The sequence below is a fragment of the Stegodyphus dumicola genome, chromosome 7 (genome assembly GCF_044657685.1).
Source record: "Stegodyphus dumicola isolate Sdum_Otavi_A_Nest chromosome 7, ASM4465768v1".
In the NCBI taxonomy this organism is placed as follows: domain Eukaryota; kingdom Metazoa; phylum Arthropoda; class Arachnida; order Araneae; family Eresidae; genus Stegodyphus; species Stegodyphus dumicola.
The window spans coordinates 25,769,135-25,792,944 of NC_140774.1; the positions used below are offsets into that span (position 1 = coordinate 25,769,135).

The 23,810-nt window shown below is 33.2% G+C and overlaps 1 protein-coding gene across 1 annotated transcript; it reads left to right on the forward strand.

Moving 5' to 3' along the window:
• Window positions 1-106: 106 nt before the first annotated feature.
• Window positions 107-23,794, forward strand: Pdp (pyruvate dehydrogenase [acetyl-transferring]-phosphatase 1-like protein, mitochondrial). The gene is made up of 2 exons (XM_035358062.2): window positions 107-538; window positions 13,214-23,794. The coding sequence occupies exons 1-2, from the start codon at window positions 383-385 to the stop codon at window positions 14,504-14,506; spliced, it is 1,449 nt and encodes a 482-aa protein (XP_035213953.1). The 5' UTR covers window positions 107-382; the 3' UTR covers window positions 14,507-23,794.
• The last annotated feature ends 16 nt before the right edge of the window (window positions 23,795-23,810 follow it).

Below are 23,810 nucleotides of genomic sequence, written 5' to 3' on the forward strand. Positions count from 1 at the left end.
TGACAAGGGGTAGCTCATGAGCCACATGAAAGTCAGTCATAGGTGAAAAGGTGTAATTCTGAGATGAGACAGAATTTGGTAATTTCAATAAAAAATTAGTTTATACGCAATTTGTAAAAAATGTCAAATAACGAATTACGTGTAGTTTTCTAATAAGTTTTTATGAAAATAAGCAGATTATTCTACCTTTAGAGATTTTGTTATTTTTACCACTTTTTATTGATGGCAACAGTCATTCATGAAAAATTCATCTGTAATCTGAAAAGAAATAGCTATTTCAGACTTTTATAAATGTTCATACATGTGATTTTGTGTATACCATTGCCCAGGACATTTGTCTTTATTATATGAAGAATATATTGTAGGTCATCGGTCTTGCGCCATGGCTCCCTGCGTATTGCGTAGCTGCATTAGTGTGGCCCAGGCAATCAGCTGGTCGAAGTCAGTATTGTTGAAAGGGATCATGACTGCTTGCCGGTCACCTCCGAATTTTCGAAGGTGTCATTCATATGGTGTTCCAAAATTGAGTCCGCAAGAGGTAGTATTAATGTTATTCGTTACAAGAATATATGTCAAATGCATTGCAAAAATATAAATAATAAGTATGTATAGTATTTCTTAAATGTCAATTATTTGCCGGTAATTTTTAATATATTGTTTTTCCACAATATTCTATTGCACTGAATTGCATTTTGCATAGATTTCAAAGCTGAGTTGATAAACATCATATATTATTTACTTCTTTATCATATTTAAAAAAAAAAAAAAGTGAAGAAGTAATTTAATATACAACAAGCTCATACAGTTGCAGAACTGTTGTGAGACTCAGTTCTATAATAGAAGCATGTAAAATGATTGTTATGCTCTTTAAGAATAACATGCAGAGGTAATTTATTAAATGCACTATGTTTTTGTTTGTTTATACTAAAAAATACAACAATGGATATAGTATACTCCTTAGCAAGGTATTTAAATCTCATCCGGAGCATGATCTTGATTTCTTGATCTTCTTTATCCCTAAAAGACGCATTATTATGTAATTGGGATTGTCGTTCATTCTTCATTTTTTAAAGAAAATGAAGAAATTCCATGAGTAGTAGTGTTGTTGTAAGCAAACATAAAACAATAATGGTGAAAAAAATTTGCTTTATGTTAAACTTTGAAAATTATGATTACTTTGCACTGTGTTAAACTTATGGAGTACTTATCTCGAGAACTTTTTCTAAGGTATTATTTTGTAAAGGTATACCAATAAAAAGAATTTTAATGCAGACATGCTCATGTACAGTAATACAAGCTGTTCATCCTTGAAAACATGATTGTGTTGCAACATATATAAATAATTTAATTTTTTATATGTGTTCACTTATTTCATCCTTTTAAAATATTTTTCGTTTCATATAATTATGGTTAATTTTCATTGTACCTTTATTTTCACATCTTATTTTTTAAGTTTACATTTATTTTATGGTTTTAAATCTAAAGTAAGTTTTTCCCCTAGGCTTCCAAAAAAGTAATTAAATACGAGCAGGCAATGGTATTTTGTAAAAGTACAAAATATAATTTAAGAATTGTATTCATTAAAAATTATTTTAATCAAAAAATGCAATTTTTCTTCAATTGTTGGAAATAGTCTCAATTATTGAAATTTGATGGGTACTTAAAAATTATCTCATGTTGGACCTGTTGCCTGGCAATTTTATGCCAGTAGTTGACATAAAATCTTGGCAAGCATAAATGCATAAAACTAAAGATTTTCAACTATGTTCCTGGTTTAATTTTTCATTTGAAAGTTATTTGATTCTAATTTATATTTGTTTGTTATCATTTAGTTGCAGAATATAAAATTTGAATTTGAGATTTGTTATCAGACATAGAATAATTCTATGTATTATTGTTAACAACAGTATAGTGCAATTGTGCACAGGACAAGCTATGTGAAAAAATTCATAATGTAGTTTTGTATCTGAAACCAAAAGATGGTAGTGCAGTATTTCTAATTGCAGAAATGTTTGCTAGGATTATATTTATTATTAATTTTCCTCCTTGAAATTAAATGTAATTGTGATTTTGGCCATCATTCAAATTTTTCATCTGGTACCAAAATCTAATCACCCATCATTTCGCAGGCAGCAGTCAATGTAATGATCATTCATGTCATTATCACTAAATCATAAATTAATATTTAATGAATTTAAAAAAATAGACTTTTTGTTTTGGTAATTGTTTGAAAATTCGGCTAATCTTTGGAATATGGTAACCGGTAGTTTGGCAACATTTTGGTAATCCGATAAAGATTACTAGCTAGGACTTTAGCAATAATCTGAGAAGTACACTGTTCGAATCGCAGATTATTTTGTCTTGGAGAAATGAGAGATCATGAGACATGTAATGTGACATTTTCCTGAAAATTCCGATCGTGATTTTAGCTAATAAGCACTTAGAAACAATTTCGCTGCTAAAGTGCAGAATCACCCACTTATTTGTTTGGCATTTTTATAAGAGTAAGAAGAATTGGATTTTTTGTCAATTTTTTTTAAGTGAAAATAGGTCGATGTGTACATGGATAACACGTATGTGCAATTCTTAAAAACGCGGCAAGCAGTGGGCAATTCTGCACTTTCTCCCAATTTCGCACCTAATCTTCGTCATGATTAAGCACTTTTGTTCCAGAAAAGTTCTAGTATAAGCTAGCAGATTGTTGGAAAAAATGGAGTTAAAAAAAAAAAAAAAACATAATTTTACTTTGTAAAAACAAAATGGCGTCCAGAAAAAAAAAATAGCAGGTTGCTGTAGCAGGGTTGGTCGCCAAAATTCGCCAAGTTACCATAATCCAAAGATTCACTTAAAATTCTTATGTATGCATGTATTACTTGAATATTCCGAATTCTGTCAAATTTTTACCTTTTAACCCTTTCGACCCAACTTTTGCATGATTAAAATTTAACTATGGAAAGTAGTTTAATTTAATGTTGACATACTAAAAGAAGTGTAATATGAGTTCAAAGTCTTTAACTTTTCCCATTTTTTGGAAATCTCCTGGGACAATATGTCCCAATCATATTGTCAACTGGAACTATTTGTCCCAATCGTCTACAATATTACCCTTTCTTAGAAAACAAAACTAAAATTTACCATAACATATAATGTGAATATTACAAAATGTAAACTCTGTCACATGCAGTACTTCATATATAACAAAAATTTTCATATATGTTTCATAAACACAGACAGAATATATCGGCATGTAGTAATTTGATCACTGGGGGGAAATATTAACCCACTGATAAATACGACTAGAACAGTATATCCCACAAAAAGAATTTATTCAAAATTTCTTAAATCTGACATTAAAAATGTTAAATTATTAATTACTACTTAATAAGAACTATTTCATATTAAGTATGCCTTAAATATAATTAAAAATAATAAATTATGTAAAATTAAAAATATAGACAAATCCGGTGTGCTCAAAAACATAGGTGTGCCATCTGCAATCTAAACATGCAGCTAGGTTTCTTTAGTCATATATACAGTGTTGTTATCTTATTTTTAACAAAAGGGAAAGAAAACTTGTTCATACGAGTTTAAATATATGTTATCATAAGAAAGACACTTCTGAAATCAGTGTTGGCCTGTTTAACATGTCAACTACTTTTGCTCCACCTCTCATACTCCCTTATTCCAAGTTCTTCCATTAGCCAGAATTATTGTGCATTTTGCATAACGTGTTCTGACTGTGATCAGTTTGGTACCTAAGCTGGCACTTATTGTGTTTTAATGTATGACTATGGGTTCAGAGGACAGCATAAAAGGTGCATGGAGAGAGCGTGACTAGTTGTCATGTGTGCAGCAAAGAATGTCCGATTGGTCGAGATGTATCCAAAGTGGAAATTGAAAATATCAAAAAACATGGACACAAAATATCAAATGAATAAATAGATAAAAATGAACAATAGCAGGTCATCAGAACTATGTACAAATGTCCATCATTTAGTAGCCAGTGGAGCTAAGCAGTAAAGTCTTAAATTTGGCAGAGTTAAGGTAACGTGATAGGGTCACCCACCAAATGCTTTTTGAGAATTGCATTTGTAGACAGTCATCGTAGTAATTAAAAATGTACAAAAGCAAAGCAGTGTTCATTAAAACATGATGCAGTTTAATGCCAGTCGAGTAGTAAAATATATGCATAGCACAGATGTTCTATGTTCCACTTTAATGCCGCGATCAGCACGTAAAATTACGTGCTGTGTTCTGACAGTCATAATGTAGTTGCCACGAGGAGCGCTGAAAGTACAGAAATGCGTGAGCTGGGTGGTGCAGGATAGCTAAAGTGTAGAACGAGGTGTGACCAACGTCACGTGAGCACGAGATGACATCTGAACGGTGCAGCTCATTATGTTGGAAATACGATAAAATACAAAATACAAGAGAGAATATAATATTATGTGCAAAATAATAAAACATAAAGTTCTTGATTAGATAATCACTATTTACATATGTACAAAGTCTCAGGAAAGCATTATAAGCTGGAGAAATAAGTAGTAAGTCATAAGGCACAGGTCACGTGGGAGGCCACCTTCCCAAGTCCTAGCTCTGGTGAATGCTGCTTCATTTTTTAAGTTAGAATTTGTGTAGTCAGACTTTGAAAATAATAAGCAACTATTTAAGTTGGAAAGTTCTGGTTGCTGTCTAGCATGAAAGCAGCGAAGAGAGGGAGATGTCTATCTTCATCCAATGTTTCATACTGAAACAAATTAAATTTGTCTAGATACTCACAGTCCTTAGCTTTCCTGGAGAAATTCTTATTAGTTTTACGAAGGAAATTGTCCGTAGTCTCAATTTGAGGACCTTGTGTAAAACTTCGTTGCGTACAAAGTAATGTACGTTGGTTATGAGTCTTAGACAGATTCAAAAGTATATATATATACACAGACAATTCAGTTCTAAGATGTCACATGATGTGAGGAACCAGTAAGAAGCTGCATGAGAGTTAATGTCATAATTAGCTCATTTAAGGTAAATGAAGTTGAAAAGTTAGACAAAATATGTTTGGAAACTCTAACAAATTGCACAGGGAAATAAATATATACAAACACTGTGCATATAAAATAATAGATACTTTGAAGTTCAAAATCAAAGTCCTCCAAGTTTTGGGTCACTTGTCCATTGCAAGGCTGATTAATTAATTAATAGCAGTCATTCATGGGTTACAGTTAATAAATGTTACAGGAACACAGGCACAAAGAAAGAAGTAATCAGAAGATAAATATGTGCAATTTCACAGTGCAAAGTTCTATAGATAGTCTCACTATAGCACAAAATAAATTCCTAGGTCACGTGAGGTGAGTGACCAGTGAGTAGCTGCATGACTTTGAGACATCTGTGGCAGTCCATTATAGTGATATAAATTTAAGTAATACATCAAAATGAATGCAGAAAACACAGAAATAATGAAGAGTTGAAAAGGTACTGTTCTGTTATTAGGACCGGTTCAGAAATGTATATATGTAAGTATAAGTGTATGTGTTCAGAAATGTATATATGTAAGTATAAATGTATATACATATACACATATCATATTTGTAATGTAATGCTGCATTATTGTAATAAGATGACTTGGTGAAAGAAAGTTGCGATGGATTGACGATGATTCTCTGCATCATAACTGGGTAGTTAGCAAGATGACACTTGAAGAACACTCATAACGATAAATTCCACACATAATTTTATTCCTTGCTAAAGCACATCATCACTGTGGGTGCATTACACCCCCTTCCCCAATTTTGTACAGCTTACATTTTTTAAAGAATGTTCTTTTAGCAAAGTAAACTCAGCGGGGCTAGCGGCAAGGCAACACAAGCATTTAGAAACAGAAGGGAAGAGAGGGAACTCTGATGTAATTAACCTTTTATACTATTTCAGATCACATAATAGTTTAATGTCCAGATATTGGGTTCAGAATTCATCGATAAGTGCGCATCAGAACTGCAGGAAGTTTTAGTTAGAAAATTTATTGCTTTGTTATTTTTAGAATGAAGATAAGAGTTAAAGGGCTGTTAATTTATTATTTGAAAGCTAGATGTTATATTTTACGTATATGCACATGTTCATTTATTTCTGAATCTGGTCCTGATAACAGAACAGTACTGTTGAAGAAAATAAATGTATACATATGTATATTGTGCAGAGTTCAGTAGAAAGTCACATAACAGCACAGAATAATTTAAAGTAGCAGGTCGCATGGAGGGGTCACCCACCCCTCTGTCCAAGAGATGCTGTTTGAAATATGAAAACACAAGCAGTCTTGTAAAGATTGAATTTGCAATACTTCAATTGAGTTAATGTAGAAAAGCAATGCTAGGTGAAGTTCTGATTGTAATGAAGAAAGTAAGCCACTTAAGATCACATTTATTTATCTTTGCCAAGTATTTCATAGTGGAAGATATTGAAAAATTTCAGATATTCACAGTTGATAGGAAAGCTGAGAAATTTTTCATTTGTCTTATGAAGAAACTTGTCCAAGGGTTCAATTCTAAAGTCTTTATGTAACAGCTTGTTCTGTACATAGGAATGCACGTTAATAATAATAATCTGGAGAAAATGGCTGCACCACTTGAAGTTTCTGTATATCTCCTTTGGTAGTTGCAGCCCAGGCAGGTGAGGCATATGTCAGAATGGATTGGATAAGTTTTGGAGATGTCTAACTTTGAGTACTTTTCTATCACAGGATAGAGACGTTTCGTGATTTTCACTTTCTTGTCACGAACATGTTGAATAGGGTATGACTAGGTGAGATTGCTATTCAAGATTACTCAGGTAACTGGTTTGTTTGATGATCGGCACGGATTCATTAAAGAGCACTAGGCTTGTCTTAATGTTGACATTCTTTTGTATGTCTGAAGACAAGGAGCTATGATGATTTCTGTGCATTAATAGAAATTTTCCATTTATGATACCACTCCTCAATAAGCAGAACATTATCTTGAAGTTTACTTATTGCATGGTTGATGTTAGCAGACTTGACTGCCAAAGCAATGTCATCTGCATAGTATGCCAGCATAGAACTATGATTGTATTGAATTTGAGGAACGTCTACCACATAAAATCAGTACAGGCCCACTAACGGAACCTTGTGGTGCACCAGCTTGTATGGTTCTTTCGGATAAGTAGGAGTCGACACAAAAATTTAAAAGTCCTTTTAGTGATAAAAAAGAGAGTAAGCATGATTAGTTTTCTCTTAAAGTTGATAAGACCCTCATGCCAGACGCGGTCAAAAGCTTTTGCCATATCCAGCATGAGAATTGCAGTATTTAACTTAGCATACAAAAGCAGCACCAATGAATTCAGTAATTCTTAGCAGTTGCTTCATGGTAGATAACTTTTCTTGAAAGCCTAACTGTTCAGGAGAGAGAGAGAAAGTTAAGTACAGCTTCATTCTTTTTAAAAATCAGTCACTCCAGAATTTTACCAAGTTAAGTAAAAAGCTAATTAGCCTGAAACTATCAGGTTTTGAATGGTTTATGCCAGGTTTGAGGATCATGATTATTTTTGTAATTTTCCATAATGCGAGAAAATAAGAAGCATTGAGGCAGACATTCATGATGCTTGTAATTTTGGCAGTGATGTTTTTTGGAAAATTTCTGATCACATCAGTTCCTGGTGCTTTTCTTCTGTTAATTTTCTTTATAATTTCAGCGATTTCAGATGGAGAAGTTGGAATGAGATTTCATGCAGTTAGAGTGTTCAGCCAATCATGTACCTGCATGAGTGTATTGGCCAATCGTTGGATGTAAATTGTAATTTTAAGTGTTATGCGAATGCATTTGCTTTATCCAGATTTGAAATTGTAGCATGATTATTATGATAAATCGGTTGATTTGTAGAATAAGTTGTTTTCAGATTTTTAATAAGGGTCCAAAAGGAACCATCATGCAAATTCTGATTTAATTAGTTTTTCTTGTCACCGATTCTCTTTGTACTCCTTAATGAAAGCTTTCATTACATAATTTTGTTAATTTCATGTTTGATACCAGGGTCCCAAGTAAGATGAAAATGTTTACTTAGGCAATATTTTTGCCTCATAAGATTGCAGATGTTGAGAGGAAGTTTACAGATCTTTTCATAGTTCATGATCACTTCACTAGCATCTTTCACTGCATCCTAAATAGTCAGAGTAAGAGGTTTCACAGTTTTGTCAATTACAAGTGGGGTTTTTTAAATTACTAAGATTTAGTGCACTATTTTTTATCAGGTTCTCAAAAACTCTTTAATCCATGCTAACTCTGCTGGTTGTGTTGTCTGGTTTGGGAATTTCCAGCAAGATAATTATCAGGAGATGATCAAATGATAATTCATGCACTACATCTAATGCAAAGGGCATGATGGTGGTACTTAGTGCAATGTCTAATATGTTGAACTGCTCTATGCAACTTAGTGTGTGCGTATATTTAATATTTACTTAACGCATGCAGCACAACTGGATTACTGATTTGCAGCTACAAATAATTTTACTATTAGCATTTCTTCTCTGGCAATTCCAAGCAGTTTGCTTGAATTCAAATCTCCCGCTATAATAGCAGGGATATTCAGCAGAAGAACAACATCCAAAATAACAGCACACAATCTGTTTTGGGGTGAATCGTAAATGGCACTGAAGTTAATGCTTTTAGAAACAGGTAACTTATACAAACAGTTATTATTTCACAGTTGTGAAATCTGTTTTCACTAATAAGGTAGAAGTCCACATTATTTTTGATATAATATCATACCACCTCCTCAGTGGGTTTGTTGATCATATCTCTATGATTAATAGATTGGTATATTTAGACAATGACATTGTTGAGTGTGGATTTCTGCGACTAAGCCTATGACTCTAAAAAATGTTGCATGTCCGTAGTTCTGCTAAGAAGCCCACAGGCATTCCAGACTACTAAATGTACAACATTACACTTGTGGATGCGCTTATCCATGAACTGGCACAGCAATAGTAGTAGTTTTCTTAGCATCATGCATTTAGGTGAGAAGGGAGATGCCAGGTTCTTTAATTATGGAGAAAGACATTTTGAGCTCTGATAGAACTTGCTTAGCTTTTGATGAAGATTCTGGGGCTAGGTCACATAGATAAAGGCTTGTGAGTAAGATTATTTACCACAAATCTATCGGTATAAGATTTAGGTTGCAAAACACTTTTTTTTTTTTTTTTCTTAGGAAAATTAGCACAGCCTCTGAAGTTGGCAGCGTGTCCTTCCTCATGACAGTTTGTACATTTGAGGAGTATTCATGTCTTTAGTGCACTGGGAAGACTTAAGCTTTTTTGCATTTGATGCAGGGAGACTGATGATGATTTGACTGAGTGGGGTGGAATCCTTGGCAGCGATAGCACTGCAAGGATCTTGCACAGCTGTTTTACTTTTCTAATTGAAATTTCATTACAAGGAGAAATCTCATGTGGTAATTTTTGTTACTAAAGTCTTTATGGTTAAGTGTTACAAGAAAAAGAGAACTTGATAACTTCTCTGTTATTCTTCTCTTCTGACCTGGTTGATGCACACGGTATTTCCTTATCATCATAAATGCCTCCTTTATTTGTTGATGGGTCTTCAGTAAGGACTCAGACATTGATTCTTCCTCACATGCCTCAAAGAGAACAATACAAAATACATACTGTATTGGGTGTCTGGTTTGCAGTTTCACCCAGCATATGCAAAAATGGCATCATATTGGTGATTTAGCTTTACTGCAAAAACTCTCTTCCCATCATGATGTATATCTGCAGGGCTGGATAAAGGGCGATTGGGCCCAATCGAGCCCCACATTCGAAAGAGCCTGCGTTAAAATTTTGAAATTTAAAGCAAATTGCTTTTGACGATAATGGATAAATTATTAATTATTCAGATAATTAAAAATATATTTATTTTAAGTTCGCATTGCTGGATGAGATTTATTAATGTGTTTATTATTATATAATATTGTTATGAATTTAGTATTTAAATAGCTAATGTTAGTTGAATTGTAAATTAAATGGTTTTATTTCCTGCGCAGTGCAGCGCGTGACGAATATTAAAAGAAAGCTAAGCTGGAAAATTGAAAATACAAGAGCGCGTGCATGTAACATTTAATAAATATCTCTTTTTGATTTCGAAAAAGTACTAGAAAATTCTCGCGCGCATTTTTAAAATCTTATAAAAGGAGGAAAACCTCTCATTTTAGTAGTTACTTAGTTTGTTGTTGTTTAGAAAGCTGCTCTTGTTGACTGTAGCGAATTCGCGGATTAGCTTTCTTTAGCTGTTTTTGAATTAAGTTCTCTTGAACGTTTGAGTAGTTAAAGGATGACTACTGTGAGATATTGTAATACTGCACGAATATTTTAGGAAATTTAAGCGTATTTATTGTGATAATAATAAATTTTTGTTCATTTTTCATCGGACTTGTGCATTCATTTCGTAACGAACCCGTACGCATGCAACAATTTTTGATGTCAGAAGTGAGATTTGAATGCAAATAACAAGAGCGATGTAAGAACAATTGAGGCAGCTCATCAGTGCTTTTGCTACGTTCCAAGAAAAGATGAAAGCTGGCCAAGCTGCATTTAAAGAAGAAATGAAAGAAAAGATGGATGCTGGTCAGGAAAAGATGGAAGATTCCGTTAAAGGAGAGATGAGATCTGTTAAGGTGAAAATGAAAGCGGGACAGGAATGTGTTAAAGACCAGATGAAATTCGTTAAAGACGAGATGAAAGCAGGTCAAGAGGAAATGAAAAGAGAAATTACCTGCGTAATAGAAAACCAATTCGAGGCTATAGAAGGTAGGATAAACTCGGTCGAAAGTAAGGTTGGAGAAATAGAAGAAAGAGTTTCTTCCATCAAAGAACGAGTAGAAGCGAGAGTTTCTGCTGTGGAGGAACGAATTGAAGGAAGAGTTTGTGCCTTCCAACACCAAATCGAACAACAAATTGATGACAGGGTTTCTGCAGTTGCCAAAGAAGTGAATACTTTATGGAAATTCATAGCAACAGCAGGGAGCACTTCGGATGGTTTAAAATTTCTACCCATGCCTGCTGGTCCGTCTCTGAAGCTATCGACGTATGATGGGAAGACCTCCTGGCAGGTATATAAGATACAATTTTTTATCGTGGCGGATGCGAATGGATGGGATTCCCAAGCTAAGTCCTGTCATCTCGCCGCTTCTTTAAGAGCCGACGCAGTGGATATCCTTCAGACTCTTCCCGAAAACAAAAGGCTAGATTTTAAAGCTCTGTTCGGCACATTGGAGCTGCGCTTTGGGGAAAAGTGTTTAAAAGACTACAGTAGGCTTCAATTAAAATCCCGCCAACAGAAAAACACGGAAACACTCCAGGAACTCGCCACAGATGTTGAAAGGCTGTCCCATCTTGCCTTTTCGGAGTGCCCGACTGAAACAAGGGAAATCCTGTCCCTGCAATACTTCATCGACGGCATCCGGGATCCTGAAATACAGAAGGCTCTACGAATGGGGGATGTAAAGAACATAAAAAGCACTCTGTTGTACGCCGTGAAATTCGAGGCAGCGCAGCAAGCTACTCGTAGAGATCGCTACCCAGTCAGAGCTGTGCGAGTCCACGAGCCTGTGGATCAATTGATGGCTCGTTTAGAGGATTTATCCAGACAGGTCAATGCTTTGATATGGAGTAGGAGTAAGAACAAAGTGGATCTAAGGTGTTGGAAATGTGGTACTCAAGGGCACATACGACGGCGCGGATAATATAACGGATGATTTGACAAGACCAGGGAAAACTTTGAGACGGGATATTGGTGAGAGGAAACCAACCCTAAAGTGCTGGAACTGCGGTGTTGAAAGCCACATATGAAGGAACTGCAGAACATCCCAGAGCACAGAAAGTGAGACAGAGGAGCTAAACAGACTATTAAATGCCTTGAAACGAAAAAGAAGTGACAAGAGACCAAAGTGCTGGAACTGCGGAGCTGAAGACGTGCGAAGGAACTGCAGAACACCCCAGAGCACGGAAATTAAGACTATTTCCCAGCAACAACACAGGAAACAAATTAGTGACCATATCGAGGAACTGAGGTTGCCACAGAATGAAAAACACCCTTTTAGAGCGCTCAAGATTTCAGCGTTGAGTGGCAACAGTAATGGACTATCCATCAATGGGCATATCGACAGAGTTCCTTGCAGTATGATCATTGACACAAGAGCTAATGTTACGATCATTCGGAAAGATTTAGCTCAACAATTTAAAGATAAACTGATTTGGACGCCATCCTGTGTTACCCTCCAGACTGCGTCTGGCGAAGAAATCTCCATAGCTGGGAAGTTAAATGTGAGCATGACGTTTGGAAGTACCGTCTACCATCATACGGCTTATGTGGCGAATATTACAGATCCATGCATACTCAGATTGGACTTTTTAAGGAAATACAATTTTTCCTTCGACTTCAAAAACAACAAACTGCTTTCAGCATCTGAGGACATGACTATCCATCCTCAGAAGAGATCCTCACCTGGAAATGCTGACGCCTTGTTCTATAGACCCAGCTCAGGAAGCTGCCGAAATCGTGCTAGAGCCAAAAAGAAACGCAAGACTACCAGCTATTTTCCATCTCAGATGCTCTTCGGTCGAGACCTTCGTCTGCCTTGTGACCGAATGTTTGATCGCCATACGGATGCGCCTTCATTGCCTGAGGAACACATCCAAGATGTCCAGGCTCGTTTTGAAGTGATGTACCATTTCGCACGAAAGCAAGTGAACTTGGCGACGAAGAAAGTGAAGACCAGATACAACACAAGAGCTACTGGACATAGATTCAACGAAGGAGACAAGGTGTGGTTGTGGAACCTGATTCGACGAAAAGGAGTCAGGCCTGAATTACAGTCGCCTTGGGATGGTCCGCACACAGTCCTAAACAGGCTGAATGACGTCGTGGTTCGGATTCGTGAATCTTTAAACTCTGAACCTAAAGTCGTTCTTTACGACAGGTTAGGTTAGCTCATTACTATGGCCATAGTACGTAATGTAAATAATTGTAAATAGTATAAGACCATGGTCCTTTTCGTTTCTAAATGTGTATTTAGTATTTGTTTTGTATTTTGTATTTGATTTGTTTTAAGAAAGTACCATATTTTGTTTGAGGATATTAGCTAAAAATAAAAATCTTTTTTGTTTGTTTGTAGTGTTATCTAAGGTCTAAGTTCCTTTCTTTTTTTCCTATAGGTGTCGTCAATACTCAGGATCAATGAAGCATCTTATGAAGTAAATGTATCCTCTGTTAGAGCATTTGATGCCAATCAGTTATCATCCAATATACCTATAGAAGATCGTATTTGTGTAGCGCGTTGTCGCTACACTACTGGAATGCTTTTTGGAGTTTTTGATGGACATGGTGGTCCTGCTGTTGCAGAAATAATAAGCCAGAGACTTTTTGATTATATTGCATTGACATTACTGCCAGTGTCGATTCTCAGGGAGCTTGTGGAATCAAACACAAATTTCTATGGGAAGCTAACTGAAACTTTAACAGAAACAAGTTTACCACCCAAACTTCAGCAAATTCACAATAATAGCTTAAAAAAATATGCAGTTGAAATGCTGCGGACTCAGGGTGAAAATTTTGACTTTCAAATGCAACATGCGTTGTCACAAGCATTTTTGAAACTGGACAATGATTTATCTCAAGAAATTCAAGAATATTCTCACAAGGATGCAGAAATGCTTGCCTATGCTATTATGGGTGCATGTGCTTGTGTTGCTCACATAGATGGCTCCCATCTTCATCTCGCTACCAGTGGGGATTGCCGTGCTGTTCTTGGCATACTTTCAGATGCCAACAAATGGATCTGCAAACCATTGGGCAATGAACACAACACGGACAACGTTGAAGAAATGCGACGAGTATTATCAGAGCATCCAAAATCTGAAATGAATACAGTTATAAAGAATGAAAGATTGTTAGGGCAACTAGCGCCATTAAGAGCATTTGGTGATTTCCCTTACAAATGGAAAGGGGCTCTCCAGAAAAAGCTTCTTTTGCCTGCTTTTGGTTCAGGCATTATCCCTCCAAGCTATTATACTCCTCCTTACTTAACAGCACAACCAGAAGTATTTCATCATCATTTAACTGCCAGGGACAGATTTCTTATTTTGGCTTCAGATGGATTATGGGAACAAATGCTGCCCCATAAAGTTGTGAAATTTGTTGGTGAACATATGAGTGGAAAACAAACTTTAGATTTATTAAAATTGCCTCGAAAACACATGAGACTTGAAGAAATAAATGAAATACTTATGCAGAGGCATATTGGTCTATCAAAGAAACCTATTGATGCAAATGCTTCTACTCACCTCATAAGGAATGCATTGGGTCGAACAGAATATGGTGTAGAACATAGTCGACTGTCTGCAATGTTATCTTTGCCAGATGACATGGTTAGAAACTTTCGAGATGATATTTCAGTTATTGTTGTTTATTTTGATACAGATTTCTTGCGTCACAGTCCAGCTGAATAGCTTGATATTCGGGAACAAATAAAAGTGCATCAAAACTAACTTGTGTGTATTAAAATGTTTACATAGTCAAAAGTATTTGCCTCCTAGATGTTGTATTTATCTGTTGACAAATGTAAATAGATATTATTGATTGTTAAATGAGTGTTTAAATTTTATTCTCTTCTAAGTAATGTTATTTATTTTCAAGTGATATATTGTTAGGGTTGTATAATTTTCAACGTTCATAAAGTGAGATTTCATATTGGTGAAAAAATATATTAAATTTGTAAGCATTCTATGTTGCATTTTTTAAAATCTAATTTATTTCTTAGTAAATTAAAAAGTTTTAAATTGTGAAACTTCAGATTCTTATTTTTAATCTTTGCATGAGTTATTACCTAATGAAATATCCTAAGACAATTGTTAAGGTAAAAGTGAAACAAGGAACTAAATCGGTAATTTTTTCTCATCCTATTCTCATATGTCTGCAGCATTTTGTATTACTAAATAAAGTAAAAATTATTTTTTTAATTTTTTAGCATTTTTCCTCAAGGAAATTCAGGTTTTTACTGAAAGTGTTTTGTTTTATGTAAAGTGGAACAATTTGTAAATTATAACTAATTCTCTTCCTTCTTCGTAATGTACGTGAATATAAAACCATTTCTTTCTTTGAAATCATAATTATTGGCCAGTTATTGTATATGTCTTCCTAATTATATTTTTCCTGTTTGCATCATTTCATCTTTTGGTCACATTCACCATTTAATTCAGGGAAAAATAATATACCTTATTTTGCATGTACAAATGCCATGTATTTTAAATCTTGTTTCTTGTTGCCAAATTTTATCGATATGCTGAAATAACACATTGAATTATTATGCTATCTAGTTGGTCATCTTGTATATAATGGAACATCTGGTCCTTATTAGACATCTTATATATGCCTACCAGATATTGCATAATAGATTAATATTTCTCATGTAATATTCATTTCTGTATGTGTGCTCATCTGACTAGTCATTTTTCCTCTTACAGTGACTAGTCGTAAAATATTTTTCATTGAAATTAGACAAGCCATCTTAATTGAATTTTAAATTGATCAAAAATGTTCATGAATATTCAGTTACCTTTTTTTTTTTTTTTTTTTTTTTTTTATACTAAGTGTTTTTTAAAATGTTGACAATCTGACTTTATTGTAAGAGCATTGTTGATGTACTTAATTTATAATTTTTTTAGTACTGAACTGTTATCGGGACCAGATTTAGAAATTTATGTTATGTGTGTGTATATGTATGTACTTTGTGTGTGTATGCACACACATACATATGTACGTACATATATACATGCATTTCTGAATATGGTCCCGGTAACAGAATACTATTTTTTGTGAATTTGTTCTTTTGATGTAATATTCTGTTTGTTCATAGAGATCTGTAGAATTAGGTTATTTGTGTTTGTAGTCAAACTAGAGATGCCTTAGAGCAGTGAGGTCTGAATGTATTAAAGTAAGGAAATTTATTTACGTTATGAATGTTAAGATATAAAAACTTTTTAATGTTAAAGCAGCTTTATTTAAAAAGGTAATTATTTTGAGAGGTGTATATGCTTCTTTTGCTGTTGTGTAGTTAAGAAGTGTAGTAAAAAAAATCAAATATATAAAATACAGTATTAACTGAAAAAGAATGCATAAAACCTAGTAATTGTGATAGTTAATAGTGCTGAAAAATAAAAATAAAATACTGATAATAGATCCAATGTAATTATTTTCTTGGTACTTGCAAATTGTCCTGTCGACCGTTGGTGGAAATTTCGGCAACGGTCACCAATTGCCAGTCATTACTGCGAAATTCTAAAGCACACAGTCATCCATAATTGGCACTAAATTGTGCTACTTGGCTGTTCGACGGGATAGAACCTAAGCAACATTTCACATATTTTCCCATTGACCATTTTAAACAAATAAAAATTGTTACCAAATAGTGTGATTTAGAGCCCGTAATGGATAATCATAATGCCACAAGACATTGACTTTGGTTTTATATAACCCCAGATCTCAATAAGCCAGTTTAGTTATATATATATATATATTAATGGAAAAGAAAATGTAAAGTGAACTGGTAATTAGACGAAAGACCTATCTGGTCTCAAAAAGATATATATATATATATATATATATTTATGGGTGTAATTTAACAGCTATTTCTTTTTCTCTTGAATTTTTGTGCAAATTGGGAAAACTTGGATGCCATCTTCTAGAGAACAGCAAACCAAGGAGTTTTTCCTTCATTAAGCCACAGCACTGGATATACTTACTGATATGCATACACAGAACATTGAAAGATTGTAAGGTTCTGCAAAGTGATGCAATAAAAGATACTATGGAGTTAATCGGAAGACACTGCATGTATTTATATAAATACAATGAATTTATGTGGCACTGAGTTCACAAAGGTCACAATTTTTGTTGCTATTTTAAATGCCTTTAGAGATTAATGGCTGCTGGAATGATTGGCAGTAGTTTTATTGAATTCACTTGTCAGATAATCTCGAAGTTTAAGCTCGCATTTATTCAAGTTTTTTTGTTATATTTATAATTTGTATCTGTTAATTATCTGATCAAATAAACGATAGTCTGTGATTATCTAACTACATAGCGATTTGTTTTTTCAAACATCCATCAAAATGGATGTTGCAGTCTATGCCAGCTTTTACAGTAAATGGGAATATGTGTAAGTACCATTTTTGCAATTATCATAAACTTTTTAATAGGAATTATTTGTAAAATATTTTATCATTATGCAGTACATTTTCCTGGTGCTATTCCCTTAGCAGGACAACTGTTGTTGCCAGAATGCCAGCTAAATGTAGCCTGAAATGAAATAGTAATGGAAACCCTAACAATGCATATGAAACTTAATTTTATGGTTCTTTGAACAATATATCTCACATCCTTCTTTTTGAAATAATTTAAAAGCAAACTCTTCAAAATTTAACAGATTCTGATTGTAAAATTCATCACAGTTTCTATCTGAAAAAACCAGAGTCAAATCTTGCTTGAAAAGTCTGTCTGGTTCAAAACAGGATAAGCCAACTGCTGTCTCTGGCAAGCGTACACATTTTGGCTGCTGTTCTGTTAACAGAAAAGTACCTGTCTCATTTCTTCTTATGAAAACAATTACAATATGTTCTTATATGCACTATATTGATTTGAATATAAAAAATGTTAAACCTTCATTATAAGAATTATACTGATACGTGCAACATGATATTTTCAAAACTATGTTAAAATAATTTATCTCGTTTATGTTAAATGAAAACATCTTCACTAAGTTTTACCTCAGAGTATTATATTGACAATTTAATAATCTTCCATGTAAATTATCTTCAACATGTTCAATTGTTTGTTAAACAGAGTGTTCAATTTAAAAGTTAACCCTTTGAAGAAACCATGTTCAAATTTATGTGACTCACCATACCTCTGGGATAGGTTGGAAATTATATCCTTCTAATTCAGTATATTTATCTATACATTTCACCATTCCTAAGAATATTATGAAACTTTTTCTGTACTTTTTCTGTAAAAAAAAAAAAAAAAAAAAAAAAAAAAACTAGTTTATTTCTCTCTTGGTAAAGAATTCCTCCTTTAAAATTGTGATCACAACTTAATATTTTTGTTTTTCTTTCAAAAGTTTTTCCAGTGAAGTGGGGCAAGTATAGAAGAACATGAAGCTGCTTAAACCTCCTTAGAATTCTTTGAAATACTCTGTAAGTTGTAGAAACAATTCTTCTTCAATTCATTTCCATATGGCCTTTCAGCATCTTGTGATTCTTACCTCAACCGTGACTAAGTAAATAAGAGGGTTGAATACTGGTAATTTGATCTGAAGTCAAGAACAGACTGGTACTATGGGATTTCCATGATTTGCTTTTGTTTGTAATGTAGTGTATGGAATATTGTAGTCTCGCATCTTTGACGTGAATTCGAACCAATATCTCTTCGTGAAGACATCCCTGCTGTTAGGCAGATATCCATAGTGAGCTTAGCTGTAATCCAGTAAATCCCAGTTCTTCTTTCAAGTATAAAATCCTCATGAAAAATGTCACCTTAAAAGTTTGGCTGTCCTTTTCACTTGTCTTTTTTCTTCCTTAGCTGTACCATTGCAAGGACTGCCATAATTTGTTGCTAGGTTACAGTGCAAGTTTTCTGAGCTCTGTGTTTGATAATTTTGACTACAGACGTATTCACTGTTATGAAACCATGTCTGATCTAAAAGGAGCCATCTTAATTCGTACAGGGATTAGAGATGTTAGTCGCCATATTGCTAGGCTATGTTTGAATTCCGGAGAAGGCATGGACGCTTTTAGGTGTATAGTGCCTGTGCAGCAAGGGGGTAATTAAAATACTGGTAAGCCAAAAGTTATCTAGAGTGATTTGCTAGAAGGGGAAGAGGAGTGGGAGACCCTCTGATCCATTCCCTGGAGTCTCTTCAAAATTTGGGTGAAGCTGTATGATTAATACAGTGGAATTATACCTGTACAACCAATGGTAAAGGTCTAATGTCCCTCACATATTCATGTTCTGATATAAAATGTAAATGTTGCCATTAATGACGTTATTACAGAACAGCAGTCAGAGATGCAATATGGCAGTTTTCAGTGCTTGCTTCCTGTAAGTGGTTTATCAATCCAAAGAATTCATGCTCCCCTTCCTCTCACAAACTCATTTATCAGCCCCTTAATAAACAATACAGTAATCAAAATTCACTACAATCTAAATCTGCTCAGTATTATATACACTTAATTGCAGAGTCGTCTACTTTTAAAATGAACACCCTGTACAGGCAAATCTTTTTTATTCTTTTGTAAATAATTTTTAAAAATTTAGTTATGTTATATTCAGGGTAATTTGGTGCATAATTATGATTTGCCAAAGATGTGAAATGCTGTGAGCATCTCTTCAAACATCTTGTTCTATTTAGATCTTATAGTATGTGAATACAGTTTTCATAGTTATAAGAAAAAGGATTTTTTTAGTTTAATTGCATTTCTTGTAATTAAAAGGGAAATGAGTATTTTTTTATCAGCTCCGATTTTATGCATTCAATTCATTTTACAAATTTCGTCTTTTATAACAGATTTTTAAACTTTCTAATTGTTATTTATAAAATGGCATGCAAGACAGTGCAGGCAAGCTTCTGAGAAATGGCATGCTTTTAAAAGATTTTACTTAGCAATTTTATTCTTTTTTTTTTTTTTTTTTTCCTGGAAACAATTGGCTATAGCAAGAATAGTACAGAATCTATTTTAGATATTTTTATAATGAGTGTAACAAAATCAAACTCTTCAGCTCCTTTTGTGTGCTTTTATTTTTAAATTGAAGTGTTTACTTAGCAATCATCTCCCTCTTATTAGGTTAGATTTTGATCATTTTTATACTGAATTTAATAAGAGTTAGCATATAGTTCCTTATCTTAATTCTGCCTTTTCAAATAAAATGTTTTCTTAGCAAACCTTGACTTGTTAAATTAGGTTTTACTCATATTAAGCATGAAATGTATTTAAGTATACTTATTTGCTCAACACTTTCTTAATGTGAAGAAATGTCTGTGTGTCTGGAAAACAATAGATTTACTATCTATGTTATCTAAAACTTCATAATAATTAGAAACAATATTTTAACAGTATTGTGCACAGCTGAGTATTTGCAAAGTAGTTGAGTTTGCACAGAGTTGTTTTTTTAAGTGATTTTTTTTTAATGTTCACTTATTATAGTATTTATCTCATTGTATGAAGTTGTAGTTTAAAGCATGTCCCATAGCTTATTTAATGCTAAGGTAAATAGGTTGTCTCTTTCAAATTAATCTAACTGAACTTGTTGAAACTCGGGGGGGGGGAGATTTTGGGGAAACTGTTAGTATCTAGTGGAAACCATGTTTATTTTGCATTTCATTTATATTATTGATTTAATATACAGAATTTCTATATGCATTTCACCAAATTATTTAATTTTATGTATCTTTTCCTTTTTTTCCTAAATGTAATAAAGTATTGTGTTGTAATATATTACTATACTAGCAGCTTCGTAGCCAGTCTTCGTCTGGCTTTTAAATGTACCGGGAAGATGGCTGAAGGGAACACCAAATGTTAAATTTTAAAACTGTGTAGAATTTCACTCTGCGGAACAACTTCATAAAAAAAGTTATTACGTATAATAAAATTACAATGAAATAAGCAATATCCCTTAATACAAATATTAATTATCTAACAAAAGAATTAACCAACTTTCCATTGAAGGAAAAAAAACCATGCAAAGCTTTTCAATATCTTACGAACAGTGAAATAAGCAAAAAATAACATGAAAGCAACTCAAAAAGCATAAAATTCCGCTCAGAATTTTACTCTTCAGAACAACTTTATAAAAACAAATCAATAAAAATGTATTATATATATATATATATATAAATGACAATGAAATATGGCAATCTCTTAAAAAACAATGACATAAGAAATACAATGAAAAAATGTTGCCAAACCCATATTTCTGAAAGAATGAAACTATTCAAAATGATGGGATTTCATCAGAAATCTATCAACAACAATAAGACAGGAAAATTGATGCCAAAATCAAATTTTTTAAAGATGTGAGATGTGAGAAACGTACTCAGAAGCCTCATTTAAAATTTTTTTAAAAAATACAAAATATTATCATTTTTCCAAAATTCTTTTTGTAAAAGCAGTTGCAAGGATGAAAGTTTAACGTGTCCAAAAGAAAAATGAACTTTTTTAGAAAAAATCCTATTGTAAAGGTGTTAGGCTCCCTTTGTTAAATAAATTCCTATTTAATCAATTTATTGAAACGCAAAATTTATTTTAAGTTCGTAAAATAGCTAAGTGCCTACGTTTCATGACGATGTGAAAATGGAATGTGTAGAGTAAAATCTCGCTTTCCTATAGCTCATTATGTCTCAAAATGATGCGATTTCATCACAAAACATAAAATTAAAAAAACTGTAATTCGAATTTCGAAAAAATCGCTTCGAGGTGTCCTGGCATCTTGTCTAGATGCACCTATGTACCAAATTCCGTAGCCGTCGGTCTATTAGCTTATGAGCAGCATGAATGAAAAACACACACAGACAGACTCTTTCTTTCATTATATATAGAGATAATAGTATCATTTTAATAATTTGTATGTGTTCTATTATGGTATTATATTATTAAAATTCCTGATTACTTTCCTTGCCATGTACAGAATGTTTACATGCCTCATTTCATAACATTTGCCATATTGTTTTAGAAAGTGTTCATTACAGCATGGGATCCTTTCATAGTACAAGTAATTTCTAGTCAATAGTCAGCAATATCTTGTATTTTGACCACATCAGTAAACTCTCTCGTGATTGGACCCACACCTTGCTGATTTGAGAGTCCACTTCTGATTAGCCTTCCAAGAAGAGCAAGTCATTGCTCTGCAAAGATTTCTGCTGCAGACCAAGGCTTTCCCTGCTTGCAAAAATGACAAAGCCAGCTGAGCCACTTTTTTGCAACTTACAGGAAATTCTGTCTTCTCAGAGGAAGATGGCTGTATTTTTTCTTCTCCTGCTGTGTATTCTCTTGTCATGAGATTATACATCCTAATTGTTCATACCCAGGCTCCTATCTGAATTTCTTTCAGCTTAGTTAAGTACTGCTTATCGCAATAAATACCCAGTACAGCCACTGCAGTATAGCACTCACTAGTCTGTTTCACACCAGGCTGCCTATAACATGGATAGGCTTGCAGAGGGAATGGCAATTTTAAAATTTGTTTCATATGTAGAATTTTTTGTCTTCAAACCTTTATAACATATTTTGTCTGTTACAAAGCACAAGAGAGTAATATCTGAAGGACTTAGAGAAAAACAGAAATCTTTCAAAATTTTTGTTACATCTAATTATATTTCTGTGTTTGATGATGCTTTTTTAAATTGATGTGTGTATTGTTCCTGCCTGATACTGACAAATTTATATTCATCAAATGGAAGGACTATGCTCGTTTTAATTGTGGTAGTGTAACTTTACTTTTCACAAGGATAATACTGTACATATTCTATGACATTATTCATGATAAAGCATCAATAAACTATATATGAGCTTTACATATTCCTGAACCAAATATAGCATCAATTATCAACTTTTGACAATTTTTTTTAAAAATGTACTTTTGCCTGAAACATTCTGTATTTAGGCAAGGTAGACTTATATTGCTATGAAATAACAAAGTGCCAGGTATTGATTTAGCTATAATTTATTTAGTTTGATTAAAATTTACTACTTTCTTGTCCATTCCTCCATTTATCATTTTTAAAAATTTGGAAAACTAAAATACAGCATCTAATAATTTGTTTCTTTATAATATTTTGTATATGTAAATTAAAATACAGCATTTAATAATTTGTTTATAACATTTGGGAGAAATTTCCTTTGTATATTGTGTAACAATTATACTTAAAGCTTGAAGACTACTTTAAATGTGTTACGATTTTTTTTTTTTTAAGTGAGCTGCATAATAGATTAGTTTATAGAATATTAATTGTTTATCTAACATGCTAATTTGCTTGCCTTAATGATAAATTTCCCTTTAAAATATCAATGTATTGCTCTGAGGAACTAGCTGAAGGGAAAATACAACCCCTTTTAAAAGATTAGATAAAAGATGTGAATAGAGTTTAGTTTAAAACATGTGATAGCAAAATATATGGAGCATGAAAAGGCAAAGTATGTGATTAGAGAAAGTATGTAGAGTATTCCTGTATAGGAGTTATGGTGATGTATGATATTTCCAGTCTTAATACAAAGGAAATTTTAAACATTGAAACATATGAACCATGCTTTTTTTATTCAGAATATATATTTGCTTTAAAGAATTACTGAAATGACTTTTTGTTAAGGCTTTGTATACTTTAATACTAAAAATATTTAATGTTTTTAAGGATTCATTCTGAGTTACATTTGAGGTCTAGTGAAATTACCCCTATGATTAAAAATGAAATTCTTTGGTGTCTAGCATATATTTTTCTCTGTTTAGGTAAAATTTGAAAGAGACAAGTTGATTTTTCCCCCCTTTTTATGTTACAGAAAACACTATGTAACCTAAACTGTGATAAACAGTGTACCAATGATTGCCTGACAATATTGAACAGTTGCTCACATTTAATTATTTTAGAACAGCTTGATGAACATTTTCAATATCTGTATTATTGTACTTTAATTTGTGTTAAAAAAAAAAATAAAAGTTTACTGGCAGTATAATAAAAAGTGACTTAAAAATTCTGTCCCTTTTTTT

Excerpts from the sequence above, each read along its gene's own strand:
- Pdp (XM_035358062.2), top strand. The coding sequence starts at position 383 with ATGGCTCCCTGCGTATTGCGTAGCTGCATTAGTGTGGCCCAGGCAATC. Across the intron at positions 539-13,213 it reads CAAAATTGAGTCCGCAAGAG|GTGTCGTCAATACTCAGGAT; the intron begins GTAGTATTAATG and ends TTTTTCCTATAG.